Raw genomic sequence first — 17,681 nt, forward strand, 5'->3', positions numbered from 1 at the left:
AAGAAATGGCAGGCATATCATGTCAGAGGAAGTAGCCTCTCCCTGAACCTTAGAGCGAAAGCACTTTGATTTCCCAAGGGTAAGAAATGGTTGTGCTTATGTCTATTCTTGTGCAGTGAGATGTGATAGTGAATTTTTAAACAAACATAAATAGACCATGTAAAAGTCTGAATATATATGCCAATAAGATCAGCATAATTGAACCAACTGTTTAACTGTTAACAAGATTTTCCTTTCCCCCTTTTTAATTTGAATGCAGTATTTCCTACAATGCTTGTCCTAATTTATTTTTTTATCAGCTTCCTTCTCTTTCCCTTGAGATAATTCTGAATCCCTTTCTAGCCAGGCAGTCTTTACACTCATTATCGTGTTGTTGTAATCGCTCATCTAACTGTATTTCTTCTGAGGCAGTTGCTCCTTCAGCCTCAACATTATTTTGGGCTTTTGTTCTCCCCACACATTTATTTTGTTTAGTGAGCTTTCTCTCCATGACATACTTTTACTTATTCAATCTCTTGTTAATATTTGTATTGATGTACTTAAAGCAGCAAAGACAATGGCATCAGTCTGGAATGTGGCTTCAGGTCTGCATTTTATAGAGCATTCTTTTATTTGAGAATTAATTCAATAGGGTTCGGTTTCATATAAATCTTCATAAGACTGGAACCACTATTATAAAACCCAGTGGATAGTAGAGTTATTTTTTATAAGATGTGTCATGACTTCTACATTTTTATCTCATTTATCCCCATAGAGCTCAAGCCAGCATATTAATTTTTTAATTTATTTATTTATTTCAGACAAGGGGGGAATCAGGGCAGCTTCACAACTGGTAGTCATAAGATGCCAAAAACACAACTGTTATAAACAGTTATAGACACTTAAAAACAAAGTAAAATGTTAATTAAAAACATCAATTTAAAAATTCTTTGTTCTTGTGTGCAAGAATGAAATAAATGATGATATATTTCCTTTCCTCAATGTGGTGACTAGCCCAAGTTCATTGTAGTGTTGGTGTAAAGTGTACATTCTTTCTGAAATAATAATAATACTTTATTTTTCTATTCTGCCACCAAGGGACTCAATAATCCATTCATTCTACCACAATGGTCCTTCTATAAGTAGAAGAAGTCAGAAGCCTTTACCTTTTATAATTATCTACATTTCTGCTCTTTAACATGTGTAGCATTTCTCTTCTTCTTTCTGCATAATAGTCTGCAGAATCAAAATCCCCCATTCTCCCCAAATATCAAAGCTACAGGTGGTACTCTGTCCAGTTGTGGATACCACTGTTTCATTTAACAGTGATACTGACAAACCAAAGTATGTCCACAGAAGGATTTCTGGGAAGTTGTGCAGACCAGAAACCCAGGCTCTGTAAGGAAAATGTGATAGAATTTGACATATTTAGAATGTACCAAAAGAGGTCAAAGGGGGCAAGATAGTTTTCCTCAAATATCTAAGGCAGTGGTTCTCAACCTGTTGTGAATGAGTCTTCTGAGGCTGTGAGTAATAATGGTGAGATCAGGAGAGGAAGGAAGAATCCTCGTGAGGAGGGCTCGCTGGAAGATTTATATAGAAAGAGAATCAGGGAGATTGATGAGGAATCTTCTGAGGAAGTTTCATGTGAGGATTTGGGAGAGGGTGTTGAGGTGGAAATGGATGCTGAGGAACAAGTGGTGACGGAGGAAGCTGGCATAGATTGGGCACGGGCTCCGGAAGGGCTTGGGGAGGAATCTGGATCCATGGATGATGTTGATGCTGGAGAGGCTTGGGTATCTTCAGAAGCAGATCCCACATGGTCTGCCTGGAGGAATGAGGGTGGTTCCACAGGTGTGGACAGAGTTGGGTGTGGGCAGAATGATATTGACTCTGATGAAGAGTTTGGGACGCCTGATCCAAGGGCGTTGGCTGTTTGGAGCTCAGATTCTGATGAAGAATTTGGGACACCTGATCCTAGGGCGTTAGAAGTTTGGATGCTCAAGGAAACCTAAATAAATTGGGGATGTTTGGCCACTATGCTTTGCATGTGGCAAGGTGTTGGTGGGTGCCATTGGGTTTCCTGTACGTGATTCTGAAGACTGGCTTGGGACTTTGCAACAGATCTGCTGTTCGCCTTCATTGTTTTGGCTTTCCGTGCCATTCCGTGACGTGGACCTTCTTTTGATGACTTCAACTCCTTGGACCTTGGACTGGAATTCGACTCAGTTTTGCTCTTCGCTCCCAAAACGTGTTGTGGCGTCATTCTCAATTCCGTGGCTGCTTTCTGTTGCTGACTACTGGCTTCACTCGTGACCCTGACGCTGGCTGCTTATCCCGACTTCGGACCGGCTTGACGATGTTTTCCTGCTCTACTCCTTCAATTCCTGGCTTGGCTTTTGCTCCTGCAGCAGTTTGACGCTGCTTGCTTATCCCGACTTCGGACCGGCTTGACGACGCTTTCCTGCTCTGCTCCTTTAACTCCTAGCTTGGCCTTCGCTCCAGCAGCAGTTTGCTGTGGGCTCACCAGCGTCTTTCTGTTCCGTTTGCTTTGGTGCTCTCAACAGAGAGTTCTTCAGCCCGGTTTGGGTGTTTGTTTTGGTTTAAAGCTACTTTCGTACTCCTGGATTTTGGGAAGGTTTTGGGGTTTTGTAGCTGTTTGCTTTTGTTTGTTTCACCATTTCAAGCCCGTTTTGTGTTTTTGGGCTGAGTTCAAGTATTTTATGTTTAGTCCGGATTTTATCTCTGGTTAATCTGGTTTAGTCTGGAGTTTATCTCTGGATTATATGTCAGTTCGTGTTTTTGGCATTTCTCCTGTTTTAATTACTTAATAACACTGAAGTTTAAGTGTTTTAAGTTTCTGCTAATTCTTTGAACTATTTTTGGACTATTACTTTAATAAACTATATTTTGCTCTCAGTTGGCGTCTGACATTTGACACAACCTGTGGGTCCCCAGGTGTTTTGACCTACAATTCCCAAAAATCCCAGCCAGTTTACCAGATGTTAGGATTACTGGAAAGTCAAAACATCTGAGGATCCGCAGGTTGAGAACCACTGATCTAAGGAGTAGTGATGCAGACATATTTTCTGCTTCTCTGAGAATCAGGTCTAGAACTAATAAATATAATGTTTAGGAAAATAAACGAGTGGAGTCCTCTACTTCAGGGGTTTGAAGGCATTTAAGTAGAGACTGGATAGCAATCTGTCAGGGAAGTTATATTGTGCAGAGTATTTGGATGAGTCCTGGATGAGATGGTCTCCAAGCCCCATTACTGTATCTATTGCTGTCTTGGGTGTTGCATTGTAAATTGTCTCTCAGATTAATTTATCATGTGGTCTTTCTTTTTATAATAATAATAATAATAATAATAATAATAATAATAATAATAATAATAATAATAATAAACAAAAAACAACAGGAAAAACTCAGCCGCTTTCAGGACCTCAAGATTGAACTTCAAAGACTCTGGCAGAAACCAGTGCAGGTAGTCCTGGTGGTGATCAGCACATTGTGCCAAAAGATCTCAGCCGGCATTTGGAAACAATAGACATTGACAAAATCACGATCTGCCAACTGCAAAAGGCTACCCTACTGGGATCTGCACACATCATCCGAAAATATATCACACAGTCCTAGACACTTGGGAAGTGTTCGACTTGTGATTTTGTGATACAAAATCCAGCATATCTATCTTGTTTTCTGTATCATAATAAAATAATAATAATAATAATAGTAATAATAATAATAATAATAATTTTATTAAGCATTTTAAAATGCATTAAAAGCTTCATGGTCCTTCTTATAGTATAATGCTTTTGCTTAAAGTTCTTTTGATGGGGAGAAGTATACAAACAGAAGAAAATAAAAAGATGAGATTGGTCTAAGACAGATTGGACTGAGGGTATGAAACACTTCTCCAAGTCAATTACTTTCAATTTTTATTTTTGTATGTATTTCAGCATGTATAGCTAATTTGTATTAATAGCTGTATTTTCTCTCATTGTTTTTGGTGTATCGCCTTATATTAAATCTGCTTGCTGTGGGAATGAACTTTTCCGATCCCTTCAAAGCTTTTCTCTTTTCTCTATCATAGCATGGAGATATGTGAATTTGATAAAGAGAAGTTCACATTGTGCCCAGGATTTTAATGAAAATGGAGAGCCCAGTTCCCAAAGCTAATTCCTCAGAGAAGAGTAGCAGACTGCTCCACACTTGGGAACTGTACTGCTAACCATTATTTCTCATTTATGGCTTGTCAGCTTTTTTTTAAACTGCCGGTTATGATGTTTCTGTGCAGACTAGCTATTTGAATATTTAAGAAAAGAAGACTAGAACTACACAGATGGTACTGAAGAAACAGGAGTCAGCATTATACTAGTTTCATAAACTGCTTGCACATTAATTGGTTTTATTGCAGTTCAGCTACACAGTTAAGATACAGGAATGTAAGACCTCAAGGTGAATACACATCTAAGAACTGTGTGTCTGTGATAAGATCAACATTACTACTGGGCAACAAGAAAAGCCTGTGAATAAATATCCTATTGGGAATACTAATAGAGCACTGTTAAGCAGATTCCCATCTAGAGCCAAATTTTCTACATGGTTCTAGTTGTATCTTGAAAATCCTCTTGATACTGGTGTATGTTTTACACAAGTAACTTTTATTTCAGGGATCTTACCTAAGTATTGAGACCAAGTGCTATTCAGTTGCACTAATAGATTTTCTCTTTCTCTCCCGAACAGAAACGTAACCTGGAATAATTTGGCAATCCCAGATACACATTGTTCAAAAGCATCAGAAGAAGGTTACCAATGTCCACCAGGGTTTGAATGTTTGGATCTTGAAGAATTGGGGCTGAGCAGGCAAGAGCTGGGCTACAGTGGCTTTAACGAGATAGGTCTGTCTCCTTGATTAAAATCTGTTTTCAGTGCCTATTTGAAAATGGTTATAAAATATGTAGGAGAGACTCTTAACAGACAGTTCATAAATGTACAGTGAAGGGGCACTAATGCGGTGACTGTTCCTGTCTTTGACAAATTTTCTCCTTCCTTAATGCTCAAACTGGAAATTGCTTTAGGGATATTGTCTATGTGATCCATCTATGCTATTCATTTCCCAGTATAGTAAGAGCCATACTCAGTGTTGCCTCAACCATGTGCACTTTTCTCTGATGTTTTCCTCTTTGACAAAGTGCAGCCATAGAGATTAGAATCTGTTGCAGGAGCCCAGGAGGGGAAGAGACCTCTTAACCATTCTTTTTTCCAGTTCTGCCCACTCCCTTGAATCTATATTAATCCTCTGAAAACTAGTCTTCCAACATGATGGTGAGAAAATATTGGTTTGCAGTTCATTGATGTCATATGCACTTTGTCCGTTTAATATATATGGACATAAGAAGACCCCTGTTGGATTCAAAACAAAGCCCCATCTGCTCCAGCATTCTGTTCCTACAATGCCTGTTGGAAACACATTAGTAGAACCTTCCTGCCTGTGTTGCCCAGCAACTGGGATATAGTGGCCTGCTATTTGGTAGCCATGAACATATGTGGCATGTGTGAGAAATAATGTTAAAGACTACATGAGGAAAAAACATTTACTGTATGTGTATTAAGGAACCCATGTGATTCAAACATATATGCACAGTCCCCAGTGGGAGGAATAGCATTACACAGAAGCAGCTCATGTGCCATATGGTGTGCCTGTGAACTAAATGGACTCAGATAACTGGGTTTTACATATGTGAAGATTTTTCTTGGGTTTGTTTGTTTGGGTTTCTTTGTATCTCCTGTCAAAGCTCTTACATTTTCCACAGTGAGCATCCTTAAGTGCAACTGATATGCACTGGCATATCAGATTATGTTTCTTTTCATCTCCTTTCCATGCTCTAGCTTTTGTTATATTCTAAAGTCTTGTTTAGTTCAACAGCATGTGTGCCAATTATTTTGATAGCTGTATATATTGTAGGGGGGAAACATTCCCTTGTATTCCATGGATTAAAAACTCAGTAATTGAATGGCCTAATTAGGTATATGATTTCATTTGCATAGGCTTCAGTGTTTTCAACAGGTGTCTACAAAGGCCAATAGATTAGAAAGGACCTTGAATGATACTGTAGAAGGAGAAAGAAAAGTAATAGGTCAGGTGGGCATGACCGTGTAATTACATTTTCAGCATAATTAAGTGTGTGATTGTGCATCTAAGGTGAGCTAATATATTTGCACATGAAAGTAACCATGCATCAGTGGACTACAGTAATGTATTCTTTGTTATGGGGTTTTTTAAAGTCTTGGTTCCTCTGATATATAGGAGACAAAATTAAATGGATGTAGATTGCTAGGTTTCCAATTTCGGTGTTCTTAAAATAGCTTCTCTCTCTGAAAAAGCTCAATTACTGGTAATAGCCAGATACACGTATAGTATTCTGTGCTAGATTGTGCAGACTGTTACTTTTATTGTTATCTGGGTTGACGTATGCATTTGGTGTATGGCGGGGGCTGGAGATTTTTTCCTTACCAACAAGCACCCTTCCTGTAGAGATTCCTACACAAAGAATTACTAATGGACTATCACAGATTGATCATTGACTGGACATGGTTCAGTTATGTAAAGGCTTTTAAGCCCTAGTTACCAAGGACTCCTCACTCTTTAGGCCAGGGGTCCCCAAACTAAGGCCCGGGGCCGGATGCGGCCCTCCAAGGTCATTTACCTGGCCCCCGCCCTCAGTTTTATAATATAATATATTGTATATACATATAATGTTGATAATAATATTATAATGTAATACAATATAACACTAATAATAATACCATATAATCATATTAATTATATTGTCACAGACAGAACGCCAGCAAGTAAAACAAAACTCAGTTTATTGAGGTTACAGAACTAAAAACGCCCGTAGGAAACAAAGAACAGGGCAAACACTTGACTTCAGTGTGATAAATAACAAAAAACAGCTCAGTTTGAGCTTAAACGGTTCAAAGGAATAAACCGGGTTAAACAGAAGTATAATCCGGATTAAATCAAAGTGCTTACTTCAGCCTGGCAAACAATGCAAACAAAAGAGGATCAACAGGAGTCAGAATGTAAACAACAGACTGGTGGCAGATTCCTCTCTGCTACTCAGAAACAGCAGGGGAATAAACCAGGCTTGTTTATTCCTTCCTGCAGCGGACGAAAGCGTGGTCGTAGTCAGGATTCAGTTTAAGGTTCAGCGGCCAACGAAATCCAGGTACAGCGGTCAGGGTGACGGCAGTCAGCAGGGTCCCAATCGGGTCCAGAGGTCTATAACCAAGCGTAGCTGTCCAGAAATCCAAGGGTCTCACCGATAGCCAGCAGAAGGGATAATCCGGAATCGAAGTCAATCAGTCCAGCGTCAATCCAGTAAGTAGGTATTGCCCGTCAAAAAGACGACGAAGGTCCAAGCTATTGAGATTAAACACAAGTTGCACAGAGAAAAACCCCGCACAGTTCCTCCCGCCGTCGATGCCCAGTGTCCTTGGTAAACTTACGTATCCAGCAACGAATCACACCCATCTTCAGGAAGTTCCCCAACAAGAGCCCAAGCGTCCGTCCAGATTGCCTTGCCCAACGCAATTAGACATTGATCCCAAACCCCATTTTATCCCAGTTCAAGCTCATCATCGCTGTCCGCTGCCATCCCAATTCCAGACGCCCCAACATCATCATCCTCATCAGAGCTTAAGCACCTTTGACTACGCCCCACAGCATCCCCAGCTGTGGATCCCGCTCCATCCCTCCAGCCAGTCCATGGGTCTGATCCTGCAACCCGCCAATCACCTCCCATGCTTTCATTGCCTGTTTCCCCAACACCCAAATCCTCCCTCACACGAGTCCATTCCATATCATCCTCCTCCGAGCTGGCCATCTCTTCTTCCAAGCCCTGAGAAAAACCCTCAAATGATTCCTCATCTGTCGGGTCTGTAAACAAATCCCGGAGCCGTTTTCTTTCACGCTCCTCGAAAGAGTCTGACTCTCGAGGAGTCTTATGACCCCTTCTTCTATTACCGGAGCCCGAAGGCTCAACCATAACATATATATTCTATATTACATATAATATTACTAATAATATTACAGTATAGTGGTATAGTTCAATATAGTAATATATATTGCTAATATTGTGCTATGCTAATAATATAATATATTGTATGTACATATAATTTGTAAGCCACTCTGAGTCCCCTTTGGGGTGAGAAGGGTGTGTTACAAATGTAGTAAATAAATGCAGTCAATAAATAATAAATAAATTTTAGACTTAGGCTCACCCAAAGTCTGAAATGACTTGAAGGCACACAACAACAACAAGAACAACAAGAACAACAACAACAACCCTAATTAACTTGACTATCTCATTGGCCAAAAGCAGGACCACACTTCCCATTGAAATCCTGATAAATGTATGTTGATTAAAATTGTTTTTTAAAAAATATTGTATTGTTCTTTCATTGTTCTTGTTGTTGTTGTTGTTGTTTTTGCACTACAAATAAGACATATGCAGTGTGCATCGGAATTTGTTTGTATTTTTTTCAAATGATAATCCGGCCCCTCAACAGTCTGAAGGATTGTGCACCGGCCCTCGGCTTAAAAAGTTTGAGGACCCCTGCTTTAGGCCATTCTATATAGAAACACAGAGAATAGCAAATCATTCAAACTGTCCTTGCAACACAAGGGGTAGCTTAATAATGATATAGTGTTACCACATAAGTAGAGTTTAGGGAGGAAATTCCCTTTCAAAACAATAAGCTAAATGTCAAGGTATGAAGAGAAAGAAAGAATTTATGAAAGCATCACTAGAAAATAAAAATCAACAAATCAGTGCGACCTACAGTATTTTAACTACTTCGGTGATATCTAGATTTCAGAACTTTACTTGGATTTTTGGTTAGTTCCAAGAGCCAAGCTGAAGCTTCTTTATCCCTATCTTCAAAATTGATTTGCATCAGTCCACCCACCCATGCCCAGAAACTGATTGTTATTTTAGGTTCATTGGTTATATTATGTTATAATCAAACATTATATTCTGTTATAATGTTGTTGTTTTATTCTGTTTTATGCTGTTGTTTATCTATTTCAGTGTGTTATATTTTAATTATGTTGATCGGGCTCGTCCCCATGTAAACCGCCCCAGTCCCTCCTGGGGAGATGAAGGCGGGGTACAAAATTAAAATTATTATTATTATTCTTGTTTAGTGGAAACCAGTTCTATCTGGGAAGTCTTAACATAAAAGCATCAGCATAACCATTTAAAATATACAAATATATGAATATCAAAACAGGATTAAATATAAACAGTATTTAAAAATTCCCAGTTAAAAAAACATTAAAACAAATTCAAAATTTAAAACCACAGCACTTCCTGAATTGATCTTAAAGATCATATTTAAAAGCCTGTCTGAATAAAAAGGTTTTAGCCTGCCACCGGAAGGAAGCAGGGAGGGGGTCATTGTGGCTTCCTTGGGCAGGGAGTTCCAATGTCAAGGGGCATCTACCAAAAAGGCCTGCCCTCTCATTCCCACTAATTGTGCTTGAGATGAAGGTGGGACTGAGATAAGGGGTTCTCCTAAAGATCTCAGGGCCTGGGCAGGTTCATACAAGGGAATGCAGTCAGCCAAATAGACTGGACCTGAACCTTATATGGCTTTCATAACCAGGACTTTGAATTGTGCTCAGAAACAGACTGGCAGCCAGTGGAGCTGCTGTAGCCAGTCCCAGTGAGCAATCTGGCTACATCTCTTCGGACCAGCTGAAGTATCTGAGCACTCTTCAGAGGATACTAGAAGTCTCGTATCTAGGTAAGTGGGGAGAAGTCAGAACTTTGCCATCAAGTAGGATTTCTGCTCCCCTCCACTGAAATTTTCTTTCAGTTCCCAAATTTCTAGCATGGTAGTGATTTAAGATTTAAGTTGGGCATTTCTAAATATAGTTTAAGCATCCAAAGAAAAGGGATGGGCAAGGTTACCAAGGAATGCAAACACAACACATGTAGGAGTTCTGAAGTTATTTTTTTAAATGTCTTCCTTTCTACAGTGCTAGAAAAAAACATTTAACAGGAAGGGCAGAAGTCTTACATCAGAGTAATGCCTCATTTTATTCCCACCATAGCTACAACCCTACTATGCTATCTTAAGGTAGATGTGCCTTTCAGGAGCCAGAGAATAATTTGTTTCTTGGGCCCCTTCCACATAGCTATATAAAATCCACATTGAGCTAGATTATATGGCAGTGTGGATTTAGATAATCCAGGTCAAAGCAGATATTGTGGATTTTCTGCCTTGATATTCTGGGTTATATGGCTGTGTGGAAAGGCCCTTGGTTTCTCAAAAGTACAGAGCTTAAAACATTGTGAATCTGTTACATGGATATGCTCTCTTGATGCGTTGGTTTGCACCTTCTATCAAATAGGAAAGATAGTATGAGGCCCCTTCTACACTGCCATATAAAATCCAGATTTGTCTGTTTTGAACTTGATTATATGACTGTGTAGACTCATGTAATCTAGTTCAAAACTGATAATGTGGATTATCTGCTTTGATAATCTGGATTGTATGGCAGTGTAGAAGGGGCCTGAGATAATTGTAAGGCAACTGGCTGGCTACCTTTGGTCCATTAGGAAACATTTCTGGACAAAGTGTGATCTGTTGAGGTAGAGGTGACTAACAACCTCATTGGATGGGCCATCGGAATCACCATGCATGATCTCCCCATGCCCTGCATCAGCTGACTCACCTGAGTCCCCATCCCGCAGGTGGAAGCATTGGCCTCCGAGCTCCCTCCCACAAATTCTATTCAACACTGGAAACCTCGCATGTCGCCACTGTGGTGGCATGAACTGGTTCATGTGTCCTCTTGTGACGAAGCCCCACTAGAAGTTGTTCTACAATGTGGAATGCAAGCCAGCAGGCTCTGTTGTAAAAGTTTAGGCAAACCAGTTCATGCCGCTGAAAGGGACCTCATGTGATGAGGTTGTATATTGACTTGGGCCAGCCTTACACTGACCAATACTGTGCGGCCAATGTGACACATCCTACACTGGTGGCCCTGCCCTGCATTATCTCAGGTCAGTTCAGCGTGGTGTTTGGCCATCATGGGGATGATCTGGCTTTACACTGACCTAAGCAGTCTGTGTAGAGGTAGCCTTGGACTAACATTTTCTAGTTTAGTCTGATTTCTCTCTGGAGAAAAACAGAGCGAATCTTACTCAGAAATATAGTACTTTTCATAGCTGCTTCTGGGCTTACCTCCTGTTATGTATAAGGAATACATAATGTATTTTATAGTGTATTTTCCCTATAATGTTATGCAAGCAGTCCTGAGTTACAAACATCTGACTTACAAATGACTCATAGTTAAGAATGGGAGTGAGAAAACAGGAAGTGAGAAAAATCTACTCCCCAGAAGGGAAATTCACTCACAAAAGAGTTATCATGGGGAAAAGGTGTCTCCACTGAAGCTTTCTCACCAATCCTTGGTTCCACAACATGCTGACTTTTTTTTCCAAAATCCAATTATCACAGAGACAGAAAGTGAGATAAAATCTTCTGAACTGGGACACAGACACAGACACTAAAACATCACAGGGGTGTTAACCCTTCCCTATACTATCCAAAACAAAATAGAAATATATTATTTGGCTATAGTTATACTTTAAAAATGTACTTGTTCCAACTTACATAAAATTTAACTTAACTAAACAAACTTAAAGAATCCATCTTATTCATAAATTGACGACACCAAACTTGAAGGGATAGCTAACACTCCAGAAGACAGGAGCAGAATTCAAAACGATCTTAACAGACTAGAGAGATGGGCCAAAACTAACAAAATGAAGTTCAACAGGGAAAAATGCAAGATACTTCACTTTGGCAGAAAAAAATGGAATGCAAAGATACAGAATGGGGGACACCTGGCTCGACAGCAGTACGTGTGAAAAAGACCTTGGAGTCCTCGTGGACAACAAGTTAAACATGAGCCAACAATGTGATGTGGCTGCTAAAAAAACCAACAGGATGTTGGCCTGCATCAATAGGGGTATAGCGTCTAGATCCAGGGAAGTCATGCTATCCCTCTATTCTGCCTTGGTCAGGCCACACCTGGAATACTGTTCTGGGCACCGCAATTGAATATGTTGACAAGCTGGAATGTGTCCAGAGGAGGGCAACTAAAATGATCAAGGGTCTGGAGAACAAGCCCTATGAGGAGCAGCTTAAAAAACTGGGCATGTTTAACCTGCAGAAGAGAAGGCTGAGAGGAGACATGATAGCCATGTATTAATATGTGAGGGGAAGTCATAGGGAGGAGGGAGTGTTCCGTCCCCCAGGACGATGGTTTGCCTTACCTATTGGTCGTTTGTTTGCTTTCCCTCCTTTACATTTTGTTTGAGCCTCTGGCTGCAAAGCCCAGGAAAAGTGGCTTGGAATCTGCAAGAGCTGGCTGCAGTTTTCTTTGCAGTGATTGGTCAAAGAGTGCAACATCTTAGGACCGCCCTTTTTACCAGGGTCTAGTCTCCATTTTAGAGCTTCATTCTGGCTATAGTCTTCCAACGTGCTGGAGCTGTGCAAAGCTAACTGGGACAAATCATCCTCAAAACCAGGCCAATCTAAGCCTATCCAAATTAGATAAGTATTGAATTATATTGATCTGAAATAGGAAATCTAGTTAGAGGAGCAGAGTTATTCCATCGCTTCTAGAACTAATCTTTGCTGTAAAGATAGGGAAGGAAAGAGTTTCTCCTTCTAATATAGGCAGCGTGATTAGGGTATAGTGGTTTTATAATCACCTTTGCTTTCTGGAACCAGGGATAATTCTGTACCTAAAACCTATAGAAATTTGTTTCATTTTCTGCAACTTTAAGATCTGTGCCAGGTTTACAACCTTGTATGAATAAACATCCTTTTTTGAAGTTATCCAGACTCAGTCGTTCAATATCTATAGGACAGCTTATAGGGATTTGCAGTTCGCCCGGATAAAGGACAGCACGTTTCAGTTTTATAGTTTTTTATTGTCCGGCGGACGGCACAGTTTTGAGGTAGATCAGCGGTTTTTCCGCTTGAGCTAGCTTGCACGGCTTATAGTTTTTTATAGTTTAGGAAGTTTAGTATAGGCCGCGGCTTTTCCGCCTGAGCTCAGTCTGCATACCTAAAGACTCTACCAGCGTCTGAGGCAGTGGAGCCCGCTCTCAGACCTGAAGGAGTCAAATAGTGGGGCTCTATTTCCTTGCTATTTGGCTCGCGTGTGCGCACGTGGCCCAGTGGCTTTCTGGGTTTGCACAGGCTGTGCAGTTCCCAGCAACGTCCAGGGCTCCCTCGGCGGTAGACCTCGAGCCGCGGAGCACCAGCGACAGTTCTTTGGCTGGCTCTGAGGCGTGAAGCCCACCAGAACTAGGCTAGAACCTGGACAGGCCTGGCAACGCTGCTGCGAGTTCGGCCGGAGCACTCGGCCGGCTTCGACCTGCCTCATCGTCCTGCGGTGGTGACCTGCCTCATCGTCCTGCGGTGGTGACCTGCCTCATCGTCCTGCGGTGGTGACCTGCTTCATCGCCCTGCGGTGGTGACCTGTTTCATCGTCCTGCGGTGGTGACCTCCCTTCACAGCGGGGAGGAGGCGTCTTTTCTCTCCTCCTTTCCAAAGCCAGCCTCGGTGCTCCTTCGGCGGCAGGCCTCGAGCCGCAGAGCACGAGGTGCTTGAAAATTTGGCGAAGTCGCCATTTTGGCAGTTTACGTCACTCGGGCAAGGGAGGTATCAAGTGGCAAGTTGCTGTCAGTTGGCATTTTGCAGCTTGCCCACTAAAATCTGGCGCCAAAGGTCACAATCTTTGTAAAGTATAGTTACTTAGTGATATATATTGCTATGGTTAAGTGTTGTGCATTGTATTATATGTTGTATTTGCTTTTGTTGTAAATTTACTTGCTATTAAGAATACATAATGTCTATGCAATTTCAAGACGATACAGATGGTATACCTCCTTCTGAGGCTGAAAGTAGGAATGAAAGGCCCCAAAGGATAAAGCACCCTTCAGCCAAGATGCTAGCCCATCTAATAGATGAAAAGGAGCTCCTCCATGTGAGGTTAGGTTCGGCATGGGAGCGCATCACAACATTAATGGACAGAATAGAGAGCTTGGGTATCACAAGGGTGCCAGCCATATTACAGACAGACCTCGAAGAAGCCTTCGGTCTTTGGAGGGGTTTAGTGTCTAAGATAGTCCAGGTCCTCGAGCGCATTAACGCCAAGGATTCAGAGTTAGAAATAGGGAGTGTTTTAGCTGACACTAATGAGAAAGAAAATAGGGTGAGGGCAATCCTAGCTTCCTTATGCAGCCATGAGACCAATCTTTTAAAATCACCTGCTGTGGCACTTAGTCTTAAGTCCAACCGCTCTAGCCAGGTATCTAAACTAAGGGAGCGTGCATCGTCTAAACACAGCCACTCTAGCAAGTCTTCTGCTGCTGGGAGTGCCATCTCTTCCCTAGCTGCCTTGCACATTAAGGAGGCTGCACGTCTGGAGCTAAAGAGCAAGGTAGCGGGGGCGGAGGCTGATGCTAAGGCAGCTGATCTCACCCTTCCCTTTAAAGAAGAAGAGCAACGACTGCAAATAGAACAGGCCCGTAGACAAAGCGAAATGCAAATGGAACAGGCCCGTAGACAAAGCGAAATGCAAATGGAACAGGCCCAAAGACAAAGCGAAATGCAAATAGAACAGGCCCGTAGACAAAGCGAAATGCAAATAGAACAGGCTCGTATAGAGATGCTTAGAATAAAGATGGATGCCGCAGCCAAAAGGGTAAGGGCTGAGACTTTGGCCAAGGCCCTAATTGAGCCACTCACAGAAGAAAATGTAAGCCAGTTACCAATACAGGACCCTTCTGCCAAAGTGTTTGCGCACCTTGGCAGCATGTACAGTCAGTTTTCGGATGAGGAACAGGGAGACTTCTCTCCTTACCCAGAGCAGGGCCCCAAAGTCACTTTTGAGTTTCCTGCAGAGCAGAGCGTCATAGCGGGGAGCTCACCCTTGCTCGAGCTACCTGTGCCTCCTGCTAAAACCCTAGGTCAGTCAATCAGGGCCTCAAGGCCGAGCGCTAGTTGGCCCCTACAGACAGCTGCACAGGGAACCATCGATTCGTCAGTGGTCGATGTCATCCCTCCAAGAGGCCAAAGGTTGACGCAAGGTACACGGTGGGAGTCCACTCCACAACAGCAAACTCCTCAATTGTTCCCTTCGACGCCAGAGTCCCAGCTTGTCTCCATCATCAGAAGCCCCAGAAGAGATCTTAAGGACAAGGGTGTCGAAAAGTTTTCGGACAAGCCTGAGGAATTTCTTCTCTGGAAGGCCACCTTCCAGAGAGCAATCAGAGACTTAAAGTTATTGCCTGAGGAAGAACTGACTCTTCTGGCTGCATGGTTGGGCCCAGCCTCATCCTCACAAGTTAAGAAGATCTACGCAGCCCACGTAGCCGATCCCGACAAAGCCCTGGAAAAGGCCTGGGCCAGGTTGCAGCAGAGGTATGGGGCCAGCACAGAGATTGAAGCATCTCTTATGGACAAGCTCCAAAGGTTCCCAGCTTTAAAACTCAAAGACTTCAAACTCTTGTGGGACCTCAGCGATCTCCTTGCGGAATTAGAGTCGGCCAAGGAGAATCCAGAACTGCCCGGTTTGAAGTGCCTCGATCAGCACCTGTCCCAGAGGCAGATCTTGACCAAGCTGCCCTTCACTTTGCAAGAACGCTGGGGACAGGAGGTCTTCAACTACAAGGAGGCCCACTCCCAGGCATACCCTCCATTTTCTCATTTGGTCCAGTTCATCACCAGGGCGGCCAGAGAAAGGAATGATCCGCAGACGGGCCTCCCCACCTTATACCAAGGGACCCAGCCAGAGAAGGCACCTGAAGTGGACAAGAAACCATCCAGAGAGGCCAAAAGACCGGTTAGTGTTAGGGCTGTTGAAACTCAGCACAGGGCCAACGAATCCAAGTCAGAGGTGAAGGAGGTGCTCTGCCCCATTCACCAAAAGCCTCACAGTTTGGCCAACTGCCGGGAATTTGGCAAGAAGCCTTATAAAGAAAGACAACAGATTGTACAGAAGCTGGGCGTATGTTTTAGGTGCTGTGGAGCAACTCTTCACTTTGCATCCAACTGCAAAGAGGACGTCAAATGCGCAAGGTGTAACAGCCTTAAGCATTGCACCGCGATGCACAACTCTGACGCTGTCTCCCGCGCCAAAGGGGACACGTCTTCCAAAGAAGGGTCATCTACTGAAGCCACCAACATGCAGGCCGCGTCACGGATGCAGGAGGATGCTCCATCGGTCGCCTGTACTGAACTATGCTCTGACGTGCACCAGTTAAGAGTTTGTCATCCTATCTGCCTAGCGGATGTATATCCAGCCAAGAGCCCTTGGCTTAGAAAGAGACTCTATGTGGCCCTGGATTCACAGAGCGACGCCTCCCTAGCTACTCCAGAGTTCTTCCGCATGTTTGACCTTAAAACCAAGATGGTCAATTACACCATGACTACATGTGCAGGAAAAAAGAAGTTGCAGGGTCGCATAGCATCTGGCTTTGTTGTCTCCTCTTGCGACCAGAAGAGACAGTTCAAGTTGCCAGACCTGATTGAGTGTTCCTCCATCCCTCGGAACAAAAAACAAATTGTAACTAGAGAAGTTGTGGAGGCTCATCCACATTTGCGACGATTAAAGAATGCCATACCTGCTTTCCGTCCAGATGTGGACATTGCCCTTCTGCTTGGTGCGGACTGTCCGAACTTGTTCTATGTGAACGACCAAGTTAAGGGACCTCCAGGGGCGCCCATTGCTCAGCTGCTACCACTAGGCTGGACAGTTACAGGCCCAGTGTGCATAAACAAGATGCACCCACCATCGTCGTTGGACTCCAATCAAGCACAGGTGCTTAAAGGTGGACGTCCTACACTTGTGCGCAGTTGCCTAAGTCACATCTCAGTCTACTGCCAAGCAATAACTCCAGAGTATTCCTCCATCTTCAAAGTCTCTGAGAGAGACGAAGCCACAGCGCTCTCGAAAGATGAGCAAAGGTTTTCGGACATTATGAATGCTCAAGTCTCACGAAGTGCAGAGGTGAAAGTTTGCAAGATGACCACAGAAATCAAGATGGGCCAAAGATCTTGCCTGGAACCACACCGTTTTGAATGTTTTTCGGAGTGGCACAGTCTTCTTAGAGCAGTAGCTAGGCTTATACACCGTTTGGCTTGCAAAGATAGTGAGCCTTTACAGGTCCAGGATATGATAAAGGCTAAGAGCGTCATATTCAGGTCAGTTCAGAGGCATGAGTTTAGTCTAGAAATAGCCAGGTTAGAACAAGGGCTTGACACCCCCAGCCGGAGTTTCTTGCGTGAGTTAAACCCATTTCTAGACAAGGAGGGCATTTTAAGAGTGGGAGGGAGGTTAGCTAAGGCTAAACTCAAAGTGTGTACAAAGAACCCCATCATTGTACCCCCCAATAGCCATATTGCTTTGTTGTTGGTTCGTCACTACTATGAGAAAATCCATCATCAGGGTAGAACTCTGACTGAGGCAGCCCTTAGAAATGAAGGTCTGTGGGTAGTTAATGCCAAAAGGTTGGTCAACAGTTGTATTTTCAAATGTGTCAAATGGCGGCGACTCAGACGAAACTGTCAAAGTCAGTTGATGGCAGAACTACCTCAGG

At 42.8% G+C, this 17,681-nt stretch overlaps 1 protein-coding gene across 5 annotated transcripts in view; it reads left to right on the forward strand.

Annotated features, from left to right (window-relative positions):
* The window catches only part of nalcn (sodium leak channel, non-selective), a 300,357-nt gene that overhangs the window by 60,112 nt on the left and 222,564 nt on the right, over positions 1-17,681 (forward strand). For all 5 annotated transcript variants that reach the window (XM_062975470.1, XM_062975471.1, XM_008106968.3 and 2 more), the window contains one exon: positions 4,729-4,883. In XM_062975470.1, the coding sequence (XP_062831540.1) occupies positions 4,729-4,883 (155 nt within the window). The remainder of the gene's footprint in view (positions 1-4,728; positions 4,884-17,681) is intronic.

Source organism: Anolis carolinensis, chromosome 3, assembly GCF_035594765.1.
Source record: "Anolis carolinensis isolate JA03-04 chromosome 3, rAnoCar3.1.pri, whole genome shotgun sequence".
In the NCBI taxonomy this organism is placed as follows: Eukaryota; Metazoa; Chordata; class Lepidosauria; order Squamata; family Dactyloidae; genus Anolis; species Anolis carolinensis.